General features: G+C 36.5%; 2 protein-coding genes across 2 annotated transcripts; one reads left to right on the top strand and one right to left on the bottom strand.

The window, feature by feature from the left end:
• Window positions 1–2,230: 2,230 nt before the first annotated feature.
• LOC144449716 (adenosine receptor A2b-like) lies at window positions 2,231–7,814 on the bottom strand. The gene is made up of 3 exons (XM_078140293.1): window positions 7,621–7,814; window positions 3,876–4,087; window positions 2,231–3,036 (listed from the first exon to the last, which is right to left on the bottom strand). Exons 1-3 carry the CDS (start codon window positions 7,812–7,814, stop codon window positions 2,627–2,629), a joined length of 816 nt encoding a protein of 271 aa, XP_077996419.1. The 3' UTR covers window positions 2,231–2,626.
• A 3,135-nt stretch (window positions 7,815–10,949) lies between these two features.
• LOC144449177 (structure-specific endonuclease subunit slx1-like) lies at window positions 10,950–17,440 on the top strand. Its single transcript, XM_078139678.1, has 6 exons — window positions 10,950–11,037; window positions 12,098–12,307; window positions 13,020–13,071; window positions 14,393–14,785; window positions 15,220–15,411; window positions 16,325–17,440. Exons 2-6 carry the CDS (start codon window positions 12,135–12,137, stop codon window positions 16,370–16,372), a joined length of 858 nt encoding a protein of 285 aa, XP_077995804.1. The 5' UTR covers window positions 10,950–11,037; window positions 12,098–12,134; the 3' UTR covers window positions 16,373–17,440.
• Window positions 17,441–19,297: the final 1,857 nt, after the last annotated feature.

Raw genomic sequence — 19,297 nt, 5'->3', positions numbered from 1 at the left:
CTTGGAAAAAATTAGAATTTGCTTTGATATGATCTTGACATTTGACACCTTAATTTCAGAAAGAGTCATAGTTTTGCACCCGTGGTATATGGCTAATTTGAAAACACGAAAAAGTATAAACTTTCAAACTACAAGTTGTAGTAGTCCATGTCCCAATCATAACCGCCCCCTGGCGGTCAATTACTTTCAGCGGTGACTGAATCATTTTTAGTATAACTAATAACAAAAGAAAACATTACCTGACCACTAGAGGGCTTATTTGAAAGTGGAATATCTTATCAGATTATCGTGTAAGGTGTGAATAGTCGCAATAAGGTTGAAAAACGAACCAATCTAAAGACTTATTCTGTTTTCGTTCGTTGAATCTGTTCTCAGGAATTTATGATAGGGGGCGCTTTAAGCGAAAAAGTGTAAGTGTAAGAGTGAAGATATTGAAGTCTGAATTATATTGATGGAATACAGGTAAACTATACACACGACAAACTGGGCTAGGGTCTGCTCCGGGGGTCTGCTACTATGTCTTCAAAGGGGAATACGGCAATAGCACCGAAAGATATTTATATAGAGAGGTTGAACAGACGTCTGGAGCTCTTCAACAGACGTCCAGAGCTGTTGAGCAGACGTGTAAAACTGTTGAATGTACTCGGAGACTTTGATAAACTCTGACACTTTTTGGCCGTTCGACCATTTCAAGTTATTCACAGAGTGATCATACCATACTTGATTCCCGCTTTCAGAAGTATTGATTGTGGCATTAGTTTTTCGGTATTGTCTAAACTCTTGTTTTGCTGTGTATCATGATGCAAATGTCTTGTTATTTGCGTTGAACTGTTGTCATTTTAAACTACGAATGCGCTGTTTTATCCTCTGAAATATATGTGTTCATTTAGCATTATCACAATCAATGTGGTGTGTCCGTTTATAGTGATAAAAGTTTAACTTGCATAAAAGATTCATATCGATTAATCCCCGAATCATGAAAGCAATCCTGGCCTGGCAGTAAATTTCCAAATTATCAGCAGGAGTCTTTCTGTCTCTCTGTATATCTCTCTGTGTGTCTCTCTTTGTCTGTCTCTGTCCCTGTGTCCGTCTGTCTCTCTCTCTGTCTCTCTCTGTCTCTCTGTCTGTCTCTGTCTGTCTGTCTGTCTGTCTGTCTGTCTCTCTCTCTCTCTCTCTCTCTCTCTCTCTCTCATTTTAAAATTATATTTTGAACACTTGTGGCAATTTTTCCTCGCATTTCAAATTCAATGGGCTTATAATGATTTTAATAACACCTGTAGCCTCAGTACCATTACTGGATATAAACTATTGATATGGTCCATACGTCTCTAATCACTTCTTTCATCAATAAACCATACACAAAGACTACCTACAGACATTTATACAATTTTCTCCAATTCAACTTTAATGAATCAAGGGTGGTTTATTACAAACTGTTTAATTCCTCTATTTTTCTCTCGCAGTGGAAATCCTGCCACAGGAAAGAAAGACTCTCGAAAATACAGATACAACAAAAAGAGTAGCAAGGATAACATTCAACAATTAGGTAAATACGATGGAGTTAAGAAACGGTTTATATACCCACTGTTGAATCTTTTAGAGTAATCTGAGTTTCAATAGAGGTGCCTACGTTGTATCATATTGTAAAATTAGTTAAAATGGTGCAACCGGTTAAGTTGAATTATTATCAGAACCGTCTCAATGACTCATTCCTCAGTATTCCCCTCTCCTCCACCCATTTCATATGTAATGCATACATACATACATACATACATACATACATACATACATACATACATACATGTACATACATACATACATACGCACGCACGCACGCACGCACGCACGCACACGCGCACACACACACACACACACACACACCCACACCCACACACACCCACCCATCCATCCATCCATCCATCCATACATGCATGCATGCATGCATGCATGCATACATACATACATACATACATACATACATACATACATACATACATACATACATACATACATACATACAGGTCCCTTTTACGGCTGACTATTAAACAAGAAATATGGCTACTCACTCGAAACATTAGACCCACCCATTGTGTTAATTAATTTAAACAAAGCCTTCCATGTTTCTACGACTTGTAATAGAAATTATATTATTCTTATTCCAACTATATACAATCATGACCGGCGTGTTTGTGAATGTATAAAGCAAATATATAAAAATGTGTAATACTTTTTTACACCAATAATCATGAGGTAATTGAGAAATAAGAGCCATGAATCCATGTCGCAATTTGTCACAGATTTACATGGCATGTACGTGTGTTTGTGTGTGCATTTACTAGTATACCATGAGCAAGCCAGGCTTACGTGTCCGAACAGTATGCATACCCTGATATCGCGGTGCTCTAACGTTCAGAATGTCGCTGTCATTTACTCCGCTCATGCATACTCGTTTTCAACTCATAGTGACAAGGCTCCTTATGCCACTCACATTTTTGGCTGAACAAAGAGAAATGTCTCGTGTCTGTCGCGCTATTGTTATTACTAGATTAGCAACACACTTTCTTTATCACATACAAACACAGGAATTACAAATTCATAACACTTCCATCACAATCTTCGAGCGGGTTCACGAAACAACTACTGGAGATTCATTTGCCGTCCATTCAACACGGGATTTGTAGATTTTACTAAACAGTCTTTTACCAATGGCATGTCTCACTTGTCTGTTGCCAAGAGAATAGATTGCAGGATTCAAAGCCGAATTTAGAAATGTCACCACAAAAACGAATTGCGTCAGCAGCGAGGGTACTCCGTCCTCTAGAGTTTGATCAAGAAGTAGTGAAATGACTGCCGGTGTCATGCACAGCAAGTAGCACCCCATGATAACACAAAGAACTCTCGCAGCTCTCAGCTCTTGCTTCCTTTTTCTGTTCGAGTTCCTGGACACTACAAATGTTTCGTTCAATGCACCGATCTTCCTCAATTGTTTTCGTGTTTGGGCAAAAATCCAACAGTAGAGAGCCAACATCACTGATACTATAAAACATGAAATAGAAATATGTAAATGTATGGCATTTCAGTATGGGTGACAGATGATTGACTACTGGCCACTGACAACTGGGGACTAGGACCATGCAATGGAATAATCGAGGCAAAATTTAATGGACCTCTCAAATCATAGACCCTTCGAATTCACGGTAAAAAGGGTCTTTGAACAAATTGACGCATTGAATGCATGACACCCTGTTGTGTTCGCCAGCATGATTACATACATATATGTGACGCGATTATTTTGATTGGAAAGGGGAACTTAAAGTATATGAAGTCGTGGTAGCTAGCCTCAGAGTTACAATTAGGGTGTTTAAGAGGAACAAAGTCCATTCAATCTAGGGACTAGATTACTAGGTCAATTTTTTCTTTCGAAGGATACTTTTTATTTGAGCTTTTATTATAGTCACTTCTCATTTGGATAGCTTGTAATAAACAACTTCAAAGTACAATCAAAAGCCGCTTTCAATGGTGAGAAAAACGAGTAGATTTTCCCCTGTAACCTACACATGACGGGGACGTACTTGTGATTGAAAGGGAAAACCCTTTGCGTCCATAATTTCCATCCACACAATTACCCCCATGTATTGCCATTTATCACGTTTTCAATTATAAGTCTTTGTTTATGTATGTATGTATGTATGTATGTATGTATGTATGTATGTATGTATGTATGTATGTATGTATGTATGTATGTATGTATGTGTGTGTGTGTGTGTGTGTGTGTGTGTGTGTGTGTGTGTGTGTGTATGTATGTATGTATGTATGTATGTATGTATGTATGTATGTATGTATGTGATCTGTGAGCATTATTGAATCAGGCTTACCAGGTGTGGCAAAAAATACAATCCCCATCACAAGTACATATGATAATGTCATCAATTTGTCAAATCCACAACCATCGGCTAAGTGGTCAGTAAGGTCTGAAAATGACGACCTCCTCCAACCCATCAAAGGTAGAAAGGCTGCCATCAACGACAAGATCCAGGCAAGGCCTAACATTGTAAATGCTTTCCGTCTGGTCATCAATATCTGGTACCTATTGAAATGAAAATTTGTAGTCAAATTAGATATAGACTTTGTATAGAGATACATGCAATCGCACCACAGCTTAAAATTCATTAATTATCATATTCGCTTAAATCATGTAGGTGTTTTTAAAGAAATTTCTAAAGAAATATTTCACAACAGCTCGCAAATCACTAATATGCATATCGTTGATATGTAAGTTAGCTAGCTGATCGACCCAAAATGTCAACGGATATTTTGTATTCATGATCACACACCATTTGTATTTGTATGTTGTAGTTTGAGCAAATAATTGACTATGTAAATACGAAAATAATACTCGAATTTTTATTCAATGCTAACTGAGCATATGGCCAATATGGTCTTTCTTTCAGTGAGACTATTTCTGTGACGCAGTGTGAATAGAAAGATGTGGTAGAAAAGCAGAAACACGTAGTAGAGAGGGGAGGTGAGAGAAAGGCAGATACTCTCTTGGTGGTGATTTGGAAATTTCCTGCCAGGCAAGGATTACATTCATTCGGGAAGTAATCGCTGCCATCAGGTGGGCAGGAATATTTTATGCATGTTTAAGTTTTTAATGGGATCATTAAAGGACGGACACACCGTGCACATTGCTTGCTGATCTTTGCAGTGATAATGCCAAACAAACACGTGTAGTTCAATGGATAGAAGAACGGCATACGTACTATGAAAATGACAACAGTTGAACGCAAATAACCAAACACGAAACACGAAACACGAAACATAATTTGTAAAGTGTCGGCCAGTCAAGTTCGTATCGGTAACATACCAAAATCGTATAATCTATACCGAAAGTCGATATCGTTGAAAACAAAGAAAGAACAACACAAACTGCATATGCATAGGTAATAATAATTGACGGTAAGATCATATTTCATATTCGTTTGGTGTAAACACTATAATTTCCCGTACTACAAATACAAAATTAGTAATATCTGTCTGTCAATGATAGTATTGCAGTGGCTAGATCAACAGTTTGGCACGCAACACATACTGTTTTCAAACAATGCTAGCTGGTCTGAGCACTCGGGGAAAGGGGGGGGTATAGGCGGAGGGTAACGGCTTAGCTAGCATAACAAACATTTACAGGCAAATAACGGGTGTTAAAATCCAATTATATGGTACGTTGATTGTATTATTGGCCTAAAAGGTATCACCTTGTGTTTCGTTTATGTAAATATCCCTTTCTGATATATTTCGTTTTGATGATACGAATGATATAATGTCATCTACAAGTTCTTGTGAATGATTAAAAATGAACTGTAATGCAATTTGAATATTAGATTGGCCATAAAGATGAGATTTGGATATTTATTTTGGATTTGAAACAATTTCATCATGGCTTCCTACTTGAAATATCAATATGCCAAGTCCTTGTTTGTAACTCAATACATTGCAAATGATTAAAGTGGCCATATGGTTGAAAATGTTGTATTTATTTTGGCTTTGTATTTGATAAAACAGCTTCACTATGTTTTTTCTACTTGAAAAAATAATGTGAAATAACATACTAAGTCTATGTTCATAACTCAATAAACTGCAAAACATTAAGCAATGTATAAAATATTTGTTATTGTACGTAGAATAACTTTTTACACGTTTTGCAATGTATTGAGTTATGAACATAGACTTAGTATATGTTCTTTCGCATTATCTTTTCAAGTAGAAAAACATAGTGAAGCTGTTTTATCAAATACAAATACAAAATAAATACAAAATTCTCATCCATAAGGCCACTTTAACATATTTTTCTGAATGTTATCCCTTGAGGATGACGTTTATTAATATTTAATATCGAATAAGACACCAATAGCCGAGGCAGTTTGAAGAATATCGCGATATTCGCCCCAAGCCAGAAAAACAATAAAGCTAGCGCTGTACTACGACCCACACTCGCCCTACATAGGAACTGGACCAGATCATCGGATCTGTAAAAAGACTAATTTCATTAAGAGCCGCCACTTAAGCTATTCTTTGCGGCTCGATTTCTTTGCTCATTATACAAATCCACCCTAGACTGTTGATATATTTCACTAAGTTTCCTCTCCACAAATATCACTAAATTTAGACAGTGTATTTTACGTACAGTTCCTGACAGGAAGAATTGTATACATACTAGTATGTATAACTGTGTAAGTTATTATTAGAATTATGGAATGAGGAAGCAAGGGAGGAACCTAAAAAAGGGAAATAACGCCTTCGTTTCTCCTCTTAGTCATTGTTAATATTATCTACACGTCTTTTCAACTCCTTGTTTTGTGTTTTTTAAATGTTTTAGGCACATTTAGGGAGCCTTCAGTAATTATAAGTGGCGGAAGGCCGGGGAGTTAGTAGGGAGGTGGGGGGTTTAGTTTTTCAAATCGGTTCTTACAGGATATTTTAGAAAATGGACATTAAAGGGGAGAGTCACATTTTACTTCGACTTGTAGTGTCTCAATTTGCATTATTCTGTGATTTTGAAATCCCACTGCTGCCACCACTGCCAAATCCCACTTCTGCCACCATTGTATTGCAATATTAGGACATATCAATCAAATAGCTGCTGACAGTCATGCGCTGAATCAAATGTTAGTTGTGGAGTGATGAGGAGGGGGGGGGGGTGACGGGGAACAGTAGGGTAAGATGTTGGGCATGATGTAATGGAGTGGAGATGTTCATCTCGATCCCGACCACGTTGGTAGTCCACACATCAAGTGTGTCGGTGTTCTGGCTTTCAGGTTTGCCAATGAGATCCAAAGATAGGTAGTTTATTAATACAGTACCTTCATGCAAATTCACTATGCTGCTGGTAGTAGTGCGACAAAACCATTGCCGTCATTTCACATCAAACAGCATTTTAACCATCATGTTTAATTGAACAGGGGCAGGGCCATGTTTTATAGAAATGACACCGAGGAGGCGCAACTGTTTAGAAAGGTTTCATTTTATGCAACAGATTGGGGTTCACCCCCGGCCCCTTGTAATTACTGAAGGCTCCCTTACTGAAAATTCAAACGTTCTCCGTTCAATACTATAAATGATATGAAAGTATAGTAAGCATTCACTATATTCCAGAAGATATTATTTTCCTGACAGAAAATATCTCAAAAGTTTTAATGTAATTCCTTTTTGTTGTTGGTTGTCTAATCTAATCTAATCTAATCTAATCTAATCTAATATAATCTAATCTAATCTAATCTAATCTAATCTAATCTAATCTAATCTAATCTAAACTTATCTAATCTAATCTAATCTAATCTAATCTAATCTTCTACACACATGTTCAAGTTCAAACGAAGTTCAACTTTGTATATGGTATACATATTTACATTTTATGTTGGGAGATATAAGCTAAATAAACAGTCACACTTGAAAAGGTAAACAGTGGAAACCATTTGAAAAATGTAGCTAGTTTTGTAGTTATTTTTTTTAAATCTATTTTATAACAATGCGGTGTATGTCAATGGTGTGTTATGACATTGATTTAGTTCATTAAAGTTCAAGTGCACTGTTGAAGGTAGAGGAAAAGTTAGGCTTCCTTACCTTAAAGGGTAGGCAATGGCAACGTAGCGGTCAATCGCAATAACAAGGAGGTGGGCCACAGACGCCAAAATGAAGAACGTTGTAACACACCGTACAAATACGCACTGGTAGTTGTACGCTGCCATCAATCCAACTTTCTCGGCGATGTAGCACGGAATATTGACTGTTCCCACTAAGAGGTCGGCCACTGCCATGCTTACGATGAACATGTTGCCCGTAGTGTGTAATTGTCGATCAGTACACACTATGAAGATAACAACCGTGTTTTCAACGATACACGCCACGAGTATTATCCCCAGTAAAACAGCCACAGACACGTGCAGATATTCTTCCCCCATTCTCATTCAAAGATCGTACTGGTGTGTACACAACTATCTAACAAGTGTATTTGGCCAGGAAATACAACTGCACGAGACCTAATTATTATAATATATTCTGATGCTTCGTATGTCATGTATATTAACTTTCTGATAACCTCATATCGAATTACTACTTCCTCGTATTGATGGGGCGAAAGTTCATTTCGCTTAAGCTTCCCCTTACCTTGAAATCTATTGTTTGCAGGTGTTGACAATGCGATGTGTGTATTCAGCTGGTACGTCACTGTATAGTAGTATTGGTTATGCTAGGGAGCCTTCAGTATTTACAGGTGGGGGATGGCCGGAGGAATCAGGTGGTGGGTCACGTTTTACAAACCTGTTCTTTGGGGAGGGTCATATTTTGCATTAGAATATTTGGGGAGGGTCACATTTTACAATCCATAGTTTTGTGACCAATTGTTTTGTGTGTTTTGAGAGGTAAAGGTGAGATGAGCACTCAACATTTATTTTTACGAATATTAATATTGCTTTCTAATATAGAGTCAAAAATTTAATTTGTATGTATACATGTGATGGGAAGATTGATTAACGTTCAGTATATGCAGTTGTCATGGGGAGGGTCATGTTTTACACAATGGGACAAAGGGGAGGGTCACATTTTACAAATGGAGAATGGAGGAGGGTCATGTTTCACTAACAGATCATATGTGATTTCCTCCGGCCCTCCCCCTCCTGTAAATACTGAAAGCTCCCTTAGTATGACAGCCCCCCCCCCCCCTTATCCATATATCATCATTTCATCACGCCATTCACGTGTTCCGCGAATATGATACATAAATACATATTTCAGCGAACTGTGTTAGGTAACAGCTGTACAGGTTATTATCACTTCAGGAGAACACCACTTAACAAAATACCGTGACGTCCACACTATCAGTCTGATTGTCAATGGACCAGAATGTGTGGATGGGATGGGGTGGTGGTGGTGTGTGTGTGTTCAATTTGTTCATGTACATCAACAGCTACAGGGTCACCACACATCTAAGAATGCAATTAAAACAAAAATGCATTCTCTCCGAATTAAAATTAGATATAGATAAAGAAACCAGACATAGAATAATATCACATTGCTCTACAATGTACAATGTGCCAATTATTAATGGCTTAATTGCAGTGAAGGTCAATTAAATAAACATTATGGCAATTTCCTTTTAAATTATTCCCCATTGTACATAATGTTGTACGAATTACTGCTGAATAGGAATGAGTATAATTCCACCTGTTGTGCTATACACGGGCGGAATGTTTTAGAGAACAACTTACGCAGTCAGTTTCACGGTACATTAATATACCCTATGGATATCTATAACAGACTTATGTGTGAATATGCGTGTTTATAATTTAATGTCTGTCTGTCTGTCTGTCTGTCTGTCTGTCTGTCTGTCTGTCTGTCTGTCTGTCTGTCTGTCTGTCTGTCTGTCTGTCTGTCTGTCTGTCTGTCTGTCTGTCTGTCTGTCTGTCTGTCTGTCTGTCTGTCTGTCTACGAAACCCTGCTTTCATTTTATGTGACAAAGCTGCAAGGGTCAATAATTTCCTATGTCGTATTTCTACAAAATTAAATTATCACAATGAACATTGCTTCTCAAGTTTTGAATTCAGAAATATCACTTGTAATACTTTCGATATGAATAAGCTCATAAATTATACTCATTTGAAAAAATAATCCTTTTTATCACTTCTTCTCATAGGTTTAATATTTATGACAAGCAATGTATTAAAACATGTCACATTTGTCCTAGATATTTGGTGAATGGAAAGTTTTTTTAATGAAAATCGAGATAATTTCACTTCAATACGTGGAATGTTCATATAAATTTTTTTTTGCCTTTATTTATGCCGTAAACGACTCAACCAATTAAAAAAGGGGTTGGTTTATTGATAGTTACAGGGAATTCGAAGGAAACACGTTGTCAGTGAACTATATTTATTGAAAACTTAGATGTTGCATCTAAATGAGATGAAATGCGTTGGTTTCATTCACTGTCACATATCAGTACGGAGATATAGCAGAACTTGGGCGGAAGTGACGTATAGCCCTTGCGAGGCAACTTCCGTTAAACATGTTGTCGGCTGGTTCTATTGTTATTGCAATCATTGAGGATACAAAAATAGAGCGGAGTCATGATGGGCAAGATGATTATATGAACTCGCGTTGCAGTCATGCGTTCCATTGCATATCATTTCCGACGATTTATCTTTCCATTTCCGAAGAATTTATTTTTTTAATCAATTTTTCTGCTTATTAACATCGTGCATCAATGTGACATTGGGATCATTTTTTATAATGTTATATGGCTTTTGATATTCTAAAAGTTAAGCTTGGATTCTAGAGTTGAATTTGTTGTTATATGTGTCCAAAACGCCAATTTCTGTTTACATTTCCGGTGCATTTCTAGATAATTCATGGGATCTCCACTTCAGGAAATAAAGGCATTTTCATAAAGTTTGGGTTTTTGGGTGTCATTTCATGATTAGGCCGAGAAATAAAATTGTGTGGTTCCGATTACATTCAATTTCAAAATAGGTGGGTAGGTCGATATTTTATTTTATTTTATTATATATTTTTTTTCATGTGTGAGTGTCTAGTTCAGGTTTTCCATTGTTTTCCAAATGGTCTCTGTGTTGTTTATTTCTTCCTATCAGATGTACAGTCATTACAGATTGGAAGACTAGTTTTATATTGTCTATATTTAAGTTGATGTCAGTTTCCGCACCCACTATTTCTTGCGAGACTTCATGATTTTTCGTAAAAAAAAGTCTGGGTCGGCGTGAAAAACTAGGTGGGGTCGGGTAATCGAATGTAATTTCGGAGCTTTAATTAATTTACAGCATGCAGCAGTACGATATCCGCGATAAAGAAAACATATGTATAGCGCCCTCTGTGCTGGTATCGGAGAAGTTGAGTGTCTGAGGGCGCACTATTTAAATTACAAAACGATTACAAAGCCGAGATAGCTAGTGGATTATACCCTATCGTGGGATGAGAATTTAGACAAGGACAAGAGACCCTGGTCGATCTACCACACTAAAATGCTAAGTAAGTTTGTTATAGAGATGAAAATATACCCCTTTACCGCCAAGTGCGACAGCGAACACACCGGGCTTAGCGACTCGACTGTAGATCGTGACATTGTTGTAGGGGACACGATTTTGAGAATGTTATCCATGCATAATACCGGAGAAGGAAATTGCACTTAATACGTCTGCAAAAGGGATTACCACAGTACCAGATCAGAATTTAGAAAGTAACAGATTGAAGGCTGCACGAGTCTATAATGGAGTGTAAACGTATTTATATCCGTAGTTTCAAATTGAATACAAATATGTGCCTACGTGGGGACTGTCAGTGTAAATGTAATTTTGCAAGTAGGCCATAGTTAACTTTCAAATATTTACTATAAAATCATAGTAAAATGTTCACCAGTTACAAATAACATGCCTTCAAAGTTATGGTTATCCATAAATGCTTTTCAGACATGCCAGCGAGTGCAATATCACAATTTAGTGCCAACGTACACAAGAGTTCTTTGGTAGTCTTTACCAAAATTTTGATGATGCCATTTGAGGTCAAAGGTCAAATACCTGGTGAAAGCTTAGGTGAGGTGTTGGTATTTCGTTGTTCAAAATGATATCAAATTTATGAATTTAGAATGAATGTTTGCTCAGATGAACTTTCAGCATTCTAGTAGTCATATCGTTAGACTCTTACACGGATGAGGTTTGGGTAGTTATTTTGGATTTGTAATTTATGAAACAATTTTAACATGGCTTCCTACTTGAAAAATCAATGTGAAACAACATTGACCAAGTCTGCGTTTGTAACTCAATACAGAGCAAATAGCTATAATAAAAACATGTAAAAGGTTTTATTTTTGTATGCACAATAACAAACATTTGACATATTTATTAATCTTCTGCAATTTATTGAGTTACAAACAAGGTCTTGGCTGATGTTGTTTCACATTGATTTTTCAAGTAGGAAGCCATGATAAAATTATTTTATAAATTAAAAATCCAAAACAAATCCAAAATCCTCATCCATACAGTACATGTACTTTTCATTTATTTTACATCTTGGAACTGCTATTGCTCCAAAGGTCAGGGAAGGTCAAATGTTGATGACAATAATTGAAGATGGTTGTCGAAGTTGAGAACTTTTATGGGTGCTATTTACTGTACTGCACTAACCCTAAATACAAAGGACGGACATATATTGGTTACACTGTCAATCCAACACGTCGAATCACTCAACACAACAAAGGCAGCAAATATGGCGGTGCCTATCGTACCAGTGGTAAGGGCCCTTGGTAAGTATAACATTTTACGTGCACAAATCTTTGCAACTAAGGCCTTTAAAAATATTTGTGCGGTTCCGATTATGCTCAATTTTAGAATAGGTGCTGGTGAGGTAGGTAGATTTGTTTTTCTTGTGTGAGTGTCTAGTTCAGGTAGTTATGTTTTCCGTTGTTTTCCATATGGTCTCTGTGTTATTGGTTTCTTCCCATCAAATGTACAACCATTACAGATTGGAAGAACAGTTTTATATTGTCTTTATAGGTTGATGTCAGTTTCTGTATTCCACTATTTCTCACGTGACTTCAAAATTAGTATGTATGTTCCAGAGATTATTTGCACTGGTGCATGCGTATACTGCCAGTAGTGGTATTTTCACTGCAGTGCAATACCGAAAACATTATTGCATACCTATATGTAATGAAGACATGATCTTTCGCTACATATGAAATCATGTGATCTGTATGACTTATGCATATAGTATGAATCATATGTAATAATAACAGAACCCCATGCCACGTGAATTCCTGTGTTGGTACTCAGGGGTATTTGCACTTGTGCTTGCAGTGCTTTCTGCTGCAGGTGCAAAGAACACTGCACGCACTCATGCAAATACCCCGAGTACGCCACACGTGCACTCGCGCATCATTGGGTTCTGTCATATCATCTAATTAATTATTTTAACACGGAGGAGAATTTCTGATTTTCTGTCTTCTACTTCATTAGGGAAATGGCTCTGATAATTCATGGATTTCCAAATGATATTTCAGCCTTAAGAGTAAGTATAGAATTCTCTGATAGTGATCATTGTTTTCCTGTAAAGACCCCCAATAGCTGTTATTTTTTTTGTAAATTTTCACATATAAGTAAAACGTTTCTATACTGCTAATTAGCTGAACTGCCTGTTGATGATAGTTTGTATACTGGCTTAATCATATATTATCATATATGTACTAGTGATTACTTGTACTGAAGCGTGCACTATAGTAGTACGGGTGTTTGTAGTACAGTACCGAAAACGTTATTGCAGACGTGCATGCAAATGATATGCAAATGAGGGCACAGTTGTTCCTTGAACAGGAAATCATAATACGCTATAAGTTTTTATGAAAATTTACTGTTTTGCATAAATGTATGTAATACTAGTAATAACAGAGCCCCATGACATATGCCTGCCAGTGTGGATACTCCGGCGGGGCTACCGGGTATTAGCATTGGGTGTTCTCTGCTGCATTTCCACTGACTATGATTATAACCATAGAGAACACTACATGCAAACACTTGTGCATATACCCAGAGTACTCTATGCTTGCATTCACATGTTATGAGGCTCTGTTTTGTCTTCTGTCAGCACTTAGTAAATTTGTGTGCCACAGATATTAATATGGTTTGATCAGTTGACAGTCAGCCCATCCTTATTAATCGCAGGCCTCATTACAACACCGTCCAAAACGTACCCACCAGAGGTACTCATATTTCGTTGCGCCAGCAGAAATATGTGCTCTAGCTTGTATTGTGAGAATGAGTCGGCCATACTTCGGCATGTACAGGAACAGAAATAACAATTTGAACAAAAATAATGAGAAAATAATTCCAATTACAACCATTTAGATTTTTGTTGATTTTGGACAGAGGACTTTCCCATGGATGCATACTCTGCTATGTAAGTGATAAAAGAATCGTATGGAGGTAACACAAAATACAGCAGTTTGGAGAATGGATATTCAGGGACTATGGGTTCATACTTATTTAATGGAAATTTCTAATCACAGACTACACCCCCTGACGATGTCGACAAGACGTCAGCAAAAATTGGGGATTTGCTCCCAAGAAATTTTTTGACTTTTTTAGAAATTTTCTTTACAAAGTACAAATACAATTGTTGGTGAAATGTTGCAGATTATATTGAATCACAAATTTTTGTTTCAATCAATCAGAGATGAACCTTTTCAAATGTAAATTAGCCCAGTGAGCTGTCAGGTTGCAAACATGGAAAGGAATGCCATCATTTATTTGTTCATGTTTTGTTTTTTGATGTTTTTTAATCACATTTATTTTCACAATCCTGTCAATTTTGCTGTATTTTAATCTATTTATAGTTTGAGTGGGCATGGCAACATCCCAAGAAATCCAGACGGCTTCGCCACATAGCATCAACAAAAAGAAAGAATGAGACACGTTTTCAGAACTGCATCAGAATCCTATCAAACATGCTCCAAGTCGGACCATGGAATCGCCTGCCTCTGACTGTTCGGTGGTTGAAGCAGGAGTTAAAAGTTGACTTTGAGCCCATGCTAGCACCGCCACTACATATGCCGATAGCATTTGGTCCAGTAAAGAGTGTCAAAGTCAAAGTCAAAGAGAAAAAAGACGGTGAATCTCAAAGTCAAGCAAGTCAAGCTATGAAGACATCTGACGATGGGGATGATGACCTTATACCTTTGACCCAGAGGTCAAGTAAAAGATGTGCTACGTGTGTACAGAGATTGAAGGTTTGTCAAACTTTAGTAAAGCATGCCTGTCGAACATAAACTATATTTATCTGTGAGTAGAAATTTTCATAACTAACTTTGAACCCAGAGTCCATGAACATTCATTCTTACATTTATCTGGTGCTTGGTACAGAAAATTTCAAAACCAATCTTGTATTAATAATGAATACAAATTTATCTGTCATTATTAGGTCAGTGTGGATGATGAAATACTTTCCTAGCATATGAAAAAGCAGTTATGGTAACCTTTGACCCTTGGTGTGTTTTTGAGCGTTGAAAATTTTTGAAAATGGCTCAGTTAATTGAAACTGATCAGATTTCAGAGAAAAAAATGAAGGTATTGACTTTGATATTGACTATTGTCAATTCTGAATAATAATGATAATCTTTATTTATACTAGTCCAGGAAGTAATTATATGTATTCTTATTTCAGCCTACAGACGATACACTGAGTTGCGTACACCCAAATTGTTCCATGGTTTGTCATATGATCTGCCTAGCCAAGAAGTTCCTCAAACATTCAGAACACTTGGTACCAGTGGAGGGAAAATGTCCAACCTGTAAAAATATGGTACTCTGGGGTGATTTGGTGAGGAAGAAACGTGGTTGCTATGGAAACCTGGAGGTAAGATGAAGGAACAGACTTCTGAAATTTGAATGCCCACAGATAGATGTATTGTAGTAAATGCATATTATTTTTGATTCTTCTAGATACACATAAAGTTAGCTAGGTGTTGTCACTATTTTTAAAGTCATATTTGTTAGCAGTAATAATTTTCAAAATCATGACGTTCTTTAATCACAGAATCATTCACTTTCATGTATATGTCCTCAGTCTTACTATTTTTCTGAAATATCTCAGTGTTTTTGTTGAGGCCAAAAACCGTAAAATTGTTTGGTTCCGGTTACCCAAGCCCACCTAGTTTTTCACGCTGACCCTAAACTTTTTTACGTATTCGAGAAAGTAAAATAAAATTGCGAAGTCTCACAGGAAATAGTGGATGCGGAAACTGACATAAACTTCAAAAGACAATATAAAACTGTTCTTCCAATCTGTAATGTCTGTACACCTGATGGGAAGAAACCAATAACACAGAGACCATATGGAAATGCCGGAAAAAATAACTACCTGAACTAGACACTCACATATGAAACAAAAAATGATAAAAAATCTACCTACCCCATCTCTTCTGATATTGCGCATAATCGGAACCACACAATTTTTGTTGTTAGACCTAAGGAAACACTGTCATTTTTACCTCTTTTGCCCTTTCTGTTACCGGGGGTTCCCCAACCATAGCAAACACTGTAGCTTGTAAAGTTCTTCTGCATAGCTATTTTTACCAAGTTTAATTCTTCAGTATTGGTATGACAGGGAAATCATTCTATTTATTCAGTTCTCCATCTTGATTTTCTGTAAGATTCATGTGTACAGATATGAACTTATCTGTCAATCTGGATTCATCTCGTCTTCATGTCTTCAAGATGTTACTGTCTTGGAGATTCTTACGTTCTTTCTTGTATCATATCCATCCTAGGAAGATTCTCAAGATACAGATCATTGGAGTGAAGACCTCCGTGTATAGATGGAAATTATTAACAAGCCTCACTTGAAGTTGTAAAAGTAAATCATTTGAGGTGTAGCGTTCCGTGTGATGTAAAATCACAACATGTGATGCAGTTTTCTCCCTAGAATGTTTCCACAAGAGGGCTTAGAAACTGATAACACCTTCTCTAGTTGCCAAGGGAGACCAAACTATTTTGTATCAAAATAAAAGTTATTTGGAGGATGATTTTCATTTTATGGCATTCATAAAACACAAGATGGCTTGGCGCCCTCGGTACTTCATTCAGGGAGAATATTGGGGAAACATGCTGATACATGACAAACATGAAAGATAACATTTTGTTCAAGTAGCCCGGCATGCTAACTCAGCAGTTTGTAACAAATATGTATCGCCAAGGTTACAAGAACACATGAACTTGGATAGGAGTCTATTGGATGTTACATTTGAGATAGACTATTCTATGGTTGCCAACAAGGAAAAAGAGATGTGCGTTTATCAAAATAAGGGGTTCCCAATCAAAAAATAGACTTGCTCTCATCAAAAGGAGCACATCTCTGTTTTGATGAGAGCCACCCTTTTTGGTGAGAGCATGTATCTTTTTGATACATCGGTTTTTGTTTTCATTGGGAACCCCTCATTTTGATAGAGCGCGCCTCTTTGTCCTAGTCGGCCACTGTACTATTCAGAAATAGAATAGAAGTCCATCTTTGTTGCTCTGATCTCCATCTCGTTTCACAATACTGACGAGACTTCGGTAAAAATCTGACTTCCTGAGTAGAATCTGGTAATAGAACAATGATGAACTAAAAGCCAAGTCCATTCATTCTCACAATAACTTAACTCACTAAATAAATAGAGGTTAAATAAACAGATAAATGAAGTAGTCAATGATTATGATCTATACATAAACATTACCGTACTTACTCAGGTTAGCGCCCCCACACGGGCAAGTGCCCAGTGTGTTTGTTTAGACAATGTCTATTTTTAGAATAGTTGCAGTTCACCACCTACCCCCACCCTCCTGACCACGTATTTGTTCATTTTGTTCATGAAGGAAGACTGGCAAGCCAACAATAACAGATAAATTGTTCACAGTAACGATCATGGGTACTTGAATGTGTTTAGGTACCTTACCCATTAAATAAAAGTGGATGAGATAATGGTGAATGTGTTTAGTATTCTATTCTATCTATGAAATGTTGTCATCGTTTGTATTAACATGTTTTTCATGTTAAGTCTGATTTTGTGTCTGGGTTCATTCTATTTTGTATATGACTTCACTGCATAATAGTCAAGGTTAAGGCCAAGGTCAAAGATTAGAGGATACATACATACATACATACATACATACATACATATATACATACATAACATGCATACATACATACATACATACATACATACATACATACATACATAACATGCATACATACATACATACATACATACATACATACATACACACACACATACACACATACATACATACATACATACATACATACATACATACATACCTACAAACATAGCCTGCAGCATTGTAAAATGAAATGAAGTGAACTCGGTTCCAAATGTCATAGGCTGCTAACCCTTGTTTGGTATCTGTTCCATTGATCTTGTTGATTTACTGAAATAAACTAATCTAACCTTGACCCATTTCAAAAACCAAATCAAAGGAGAGACTATGACAATGTCAAATAAAAAATAAGGTGTTTCCGATAACCCGACTGACTCTAGTTAAAGCTCCCGACCCTAAATATTTTTTTGGAATGCAAAATGACAAAATATCAACAATTTACTTCTATTGCCATGTACACCTGCATGCCTATGCCTCATATGTGGTCATTTTGAAAAAAAAGATAGCATTTCAGAGAGAAACCATGTTTTTTTTAGACTATAGCAGTACAGTCTACATAACGTGTTTGTCAACTTAACTTAAAAATGCCTTCATTTACCTCTTTTACACCTCATCAAACTCTCTCAGAAGTATTATGACCGATGAGTATCTTATCTCGGAGTTGAAGTAATTTGTAAAAAATTAAAGTAAAATAAAACAAAATTCCACCTTACCTACCCTATTTTCTGAAATCATGTTATCGGAACCTAATATTTTTTTTTTATTTCGCCAAATATCTTATAAAAATACCTTATAAAAAAAATTGTGTGGTTCCGATTACGCTCAATTTTAGAATAGGTAGGGTAGGTTGATGTTTTATTTTATTTTATTGTATTTTTTTTCTGTGTGAGTGTCTTGTTCAGGTTTGCCAAATGGTCTCTGTGTTGTTTATTTCTTCCTATCAAATGTCCAGCCATTACAGATTGGAAGAACAGTTTTATATTGTTATTTTGTCATTTTAAGTTAACGTAAGTTTCTGCATCCACTTTTTCTTGTGAAACTTCACAATTTTGGCGATTTTACATTTTTTTTGCTCAAATATGTGAAAAAAAGTTTGGGATCGGCAGTGAAAAGGTAGGTTATTTTTTTTTTTAGGCCTTAGGGTTAGTCAAGATATATGTTTGTTATGTGTGTCCTCTAATATCCACTTACCTTGTAGTCATTAAGGTGTGTAAATAGTTTGTATATGAGTACGTGATTTATATTGAATGGTTTAGAGATCTCGTTGACTTCTGATCTTTGTCACAGTGGGTCAAACTATGAATGATTGTGCCATCAAATTCTTGAATGTAAAACATTCGTCATAGTGAACTATACATGTGTCTGACTGCTGTCAACCTGAGTGAAAATTATCGGAAAAAGTAACCACTCAACAAGTTGGACTGCAGAAATTATGATAAATAAATGTGTACTAAGGGGTGATGTCAAAAGATGTTGGATAAAATAGCACTTCATTTATAAAAATTGGGGATGGGAGGGGGGGGGGGGGTTTAACCAAAATATATTTCATCTGACAAAAACAATTTTGCAAGCAAAGTTTTTCATCT

The sequence above is a fragment of the Glandiceps talaboti genome, chromosome 18 (assembly GCF_964340395.1).
Source record: "Glandiceps talaboti chromosome 18, keGlaTala1.1, whole genome shotgun sequence".
Taxonomy (NCBI): domain Eukaryota; kingdom Metazoa; phylum Hemichordata; class Enteropneusta; family Spengelidae; genus Glandiceps; species Glandiceps talaboti.
This window is presented reverse-complemented; position numbering and strand designations above follow the sequence as displayed.

Coding starts and splice junctions, on each gene's coding strand:
- LOC144449177 (XM_078139678.1), top strand. CDS start 12,135: ATGGTTGTCGAAGTTGAGAACTTTTATGGGTGCTATTTACTGTACTGC. Junction 12,308..13,019: donor ACCAGTGGTAAGGGCCCTTG/GTAAGTATAACA, acceptor CTACTTCATTAG/GGAAATGGCTCTGATAATTC. Junction 15,412..16,324: donor GTTGCTATGGAAACCTGGAG/GTAAGATGAAGG, acceptor TATCCATCCTAG/GAAGATTCTCAAGATACAGA.
- LOC144449716 (XM_078140293.1), bottom strand. CDS start 7,814: ATGGCAGTGGCCGACCTCTTAGTGGGAACAGTCAATATTCCGTGCTAC. Junction 4,088..7,620: donor GCCATTGCCTACCCTTTAAG/GTAAGGAAGCCT, acceptor TCATTTCAATAG/GTACCAGATATTGATGACCA. Junction 3,037..3,875: donor TGTATTTTTTGCCACACCTG/GTAAGCCTGATT, acceptor CATGTTTTATAG/TATCAGTGATGTTGGCTCTC.